Source organism: Pteropus alecto, unplaced genomic scaffold (genome assembly GCF_000325575.1).
Source record: "Pteropus alecto unplaced genomic scaffold, ASM32557v1 scaffold86, whole genome shotgun sequence".
NCBI lineage: Eukaryota > Metazoa > Chordata > Mammalia > Chiroptera > Pteropodidae > Pteropus > Pteropus alecto.
In genome coordinates, this window is record NW_006442109.1 from 33972863 (window position 1) to 33976542 (window position 3680).

The 3680-nt window shown below is 43.3% G+C and overlaps 1 protein-coding gene across 1 annotated transcript in view; it reads left to right on the forward strand.

Moving 5' to 3' along the window:
• The window catches only part of RYR3 (ryanodine receptor 3), a 331058-nt gene that overhangs the window by 101668 nt on the left and 225710 nt on the right, over window positions 1-3680 (forward strand). Inside the window, exons 13-14 of the mRNA XM_015595855.2 lie at window positions 732-900; window positions 2227-2362. Of these exons, the coding sequence (XP_015451341.1) occupies window positions 732-900; window positions 2227-2362 (305 nt within the window). The remainder of the gene's footprint in view (window positions 1-731; window positions 901-2226; window positions 2363-3680) is intronic.

Here is a 3680-nt window from a genome sequence, read left to right on the forward strand (position 1 = left end):
TATCATAAGAATGTCTGTGGCTATAACCTGACTTTTTGGGAAATTATGACAGAGACACATTCAAGATAAGTAGGAACACAATAGTGGGAAGGGTGATGAGGGCACCAGGGAGAGAGCCATCGAGGCAGAGAGGAAGGATGCAAAGAGATAGAAGGATGCTGAGAAAGAGGAAGGAGGAGATAGGGCACACAGAGGAAGTCAGAGGAGAAAGAGACAGATACAGAGAGTGAAAGAGGCATCAACAAATGGGGAGGAGACAGCAGGTGTGTACATGCACACCCATAGAAACTTTGAGAGAAAAACGCACAGCAGAGGTATCAAAAAGACACAGGAAGAGAGACAGATGACAAAGATATAGATAGAGGGAGAGACTTAGTGATGGAAACCCTCCAAGCCCTGTTTAACTTATTCCAAGAAAAATGTGTAACAGTGTAAAAGAACTATGCATTAGTAAGTTTATTTTTTTTAATGTTTTTATTTGAAAGGGACGAAGTGTGGCAAACAGCCAGGGGTCATTTCCTTTTTTTTATGAAATGGCTTTAAAATCGAAACAGAACATTCTCTTCTGTTGCTCTGTTAGTTGGCAGACATCAACTTGCGGTCATTTGTACAGAGACTACCCTGGGCAGCAGTGCATTGTGCCCGGTGCGGGAACCGGGACCTGCTGAATGTTCGTCAGGGTCCTTGCTGGAGGCCCAGTGCCCGAGCCGTGTTCATCTTGTGTTTTCCAGTGGGAACAGTCGCACAGCTGCCCCCATCACCCTGCCAATAGAAGAAGTCCTGCAGACTTTACAGGACTTGATCGCCTACTTCCAGCCCCCAGAGGAGGAGATGCAGCATGAAGACAAGCAGAACAAGCTCCGCTCGCTCAAAAACAGACAGAATCTTTTCAAGGAAGAAGTAAGTCCAAAATATTAAAAACCGAGATTCTCTTTGTGTCCAGAGCAAAAATACCCCTGTGACTGCAATTAGCTTTGTCTCCATGCATGCATGTGTTTATGAAAGAGAGAACTAGAAAGAGAAGAGACTGGGAAGAAAAGCAGGCTGACCTTCTCTGTCAGCTGTCCCTAGTTACACGAGCAGTGTACATGGTAGCAATATACGTAGGACGTTCAAACCAGATTACATTTTAAAGTTTCAGTGTCATATGTGTATCCAAAACCCATTTTCAATAAATCTCAGCTGCTAGACAACCACATGGGCTGTGGTTCCCAAGTTTCAGAAGATGTCAGAATTACCTGGGAAACCTGTTTAAGAAATACAAATGCCCAGGTTCCACCAAGTCAGAAATGACTGAGGAGCTGGTTTGAAAATTGCAGATGATGCTAGGTCTTAGGTACAACTTGACCCTCTGAGACACTAGGGATATGAGAGACTCATTAACTTGGGGTTCAAGAGACCTTAGTTCTGATTCCATCCTTGACTGTGTGTGACCTTAGACATGTCACACACCTCTGAACTTGGACATGATTTGGCACTATCAGGCTATGGTGGTACTTCTGTAGCCCCTCGTTACTGGTGATAGGGCCCGTCCCTTGGGCATTTCTAAAGTTAGTGGCATGAGATGTAGACCCATCCTTGCTCAGTGTTCTGATCTAAGCAGACTGGCTCTGGGGACAATATGTGTTGTGAACTACTGGAAATACATCTCCTTAATAGCTAGACACAGATGTTTTTACTGGGTGGCATAGTATTGTCATTTAGATTAAACAGTGGTTAAAAAATAATCTTTTGGTCTTATTGTCTCTAAATCCCACCTTCTTTTGTTGGGAATGGGAGGAAGCAAGCATGGCTGTCTTGTGTATCTAAATGGAATTTCTTGAGCTTATTTGAGATTTAAGAGAAAAATAGGTACTATATTCAGGGTTGTTTCTGGGTGAGTCACAGGCATTTCACACACGGCACAGAGCAGGCATTTGTAAGACTCATTTCCGCTCCCTCTTCCTCAGTATGTCCTTGGTTTGGGTTAAACACATGGGGACAAACCTGTCAGAGGAGACTGCTGACTCATTCCCAAAATGGAAGCTATTTAGGTCTCTGAGGCATAAAAACGCATATTTTGTTTTTAGGAGGAAAAAAAACAAAACCCACGCTGGCACCATGAGAGTCTATTTTCATATTAGCATTATCAGCCTTAACAGGTGAATAATATGGGAGGGAAGGGAACCAAAGAGATCCACTTTCACAAATAGGAATTTTTACTTTTTCCTCAACTTGTCTTCACAGGGAATGTTGGCCCTCGTGTTAAATTGCATCGATCGCTTAAATATCTACAATAGTGTAGCACACTTTGCTGGAATTGCAAGGGAAGAGAGTGGCATGGCCTGGAAAGAAATTCTGAACCTTCTATACAAATTGTTGGGTAAGTACCCACACGGCCCTCTCCGCAGAAAGATTTCCCAGGGTGGTTTCTATGGGATTTCAATGTGACAAACCAAGATTATTATCTAGCCTCATTCCTTGGAAACTTTTTGATTCTAACCCAGCCTTTCATTCTGTCAGCTAATAGCATATTGTACTTTTCCGAACTTAAAGCAAGTAGTTAGCAGCATGTGGAAGCAGATAGAGAGGAGTTTTGCCAAAACTACCTGTGAAAGCCTTGGCTGTCACTTAACTCTCTCCAAACCTCAATTCCTCATCTTTAACATGAGGGAACTAAGCTAGAATGTGTTTACGGTGCCCTCCAGTTCTAGACTTCTGACACCTGCTCTTTAAGGATGATGTCTCTCAAACTCTGTGTCCTTTCACAATCCACCTATTGCTCAGTCATGATTTCTGCTGCTTTGACCTGTTATTTCATTATGTTGGGGGAAAAAGCTGGTAATGATGTCCTAGCACCTCGCCTTTCTTCTCACATCACTGAGTGTCTTCTGGTGCCTGCTGCACCCAGTGCCACCATCTGGGCCCGGACTGCCATGCCGTGAGAGGAAGGCAGTGGGTGACAGTACTGGCCTCTACAAGAAAGTGGCCAACAGTAATTGCTCAGAAGTGGTGACGAAGCAGCATTTTAGGGCTTCACTCTGAAGTATACGGCCCATTAGAAGACATTCATTAAAAGTTCATCAGGTTATCGGGACCCATTCTCAATGTCAAGAGTTAGATTGGACTGCCATGGTATTGTGTGACCTTGTAAAGTCTCTTGGAAACCCCCTTATTTTGCAATGATACAGCTGAAATTCGGTAGCAATTATTATAAAAATAATAGCTAACATTTACTGAGCTCTGTGTACCAAGTTGTAGAATATCTCTTTTTGATCCTCAGAGTAACACTCTGAGGTACAGGTACTGCTCTTATCCACTTTTTATTGATGAAGAAACTGATGCTCAGAAATGCTCAAGGTCACATATGTTGCAAGTGGTCGAACTATGGCTTGAACCCAGGCAGACTGACTCCCTAAGCTTAAGCCGACCTGAAAGCAGGCTAGGAGCTCAGTCCAATTTCTGCCTTCCACTAACTAGGGTGGTACAAATCAGGTCTTGAGACAGCCCTTTTCTTACACAAATGCCTTACAAGCATCTGTGAAACCGTGGTTTTTGAAAATCTACATGAAAAGCAAGGTAATTGGGACCTACCATTATTCATGGACTTGTTCCAAAACTGCATTTATCACACTGGCCTGCGGAGGGAAAGTTATTTCTTGGTCTAGATTGGTGAAAATCCAATGACAGCATATTCCCTC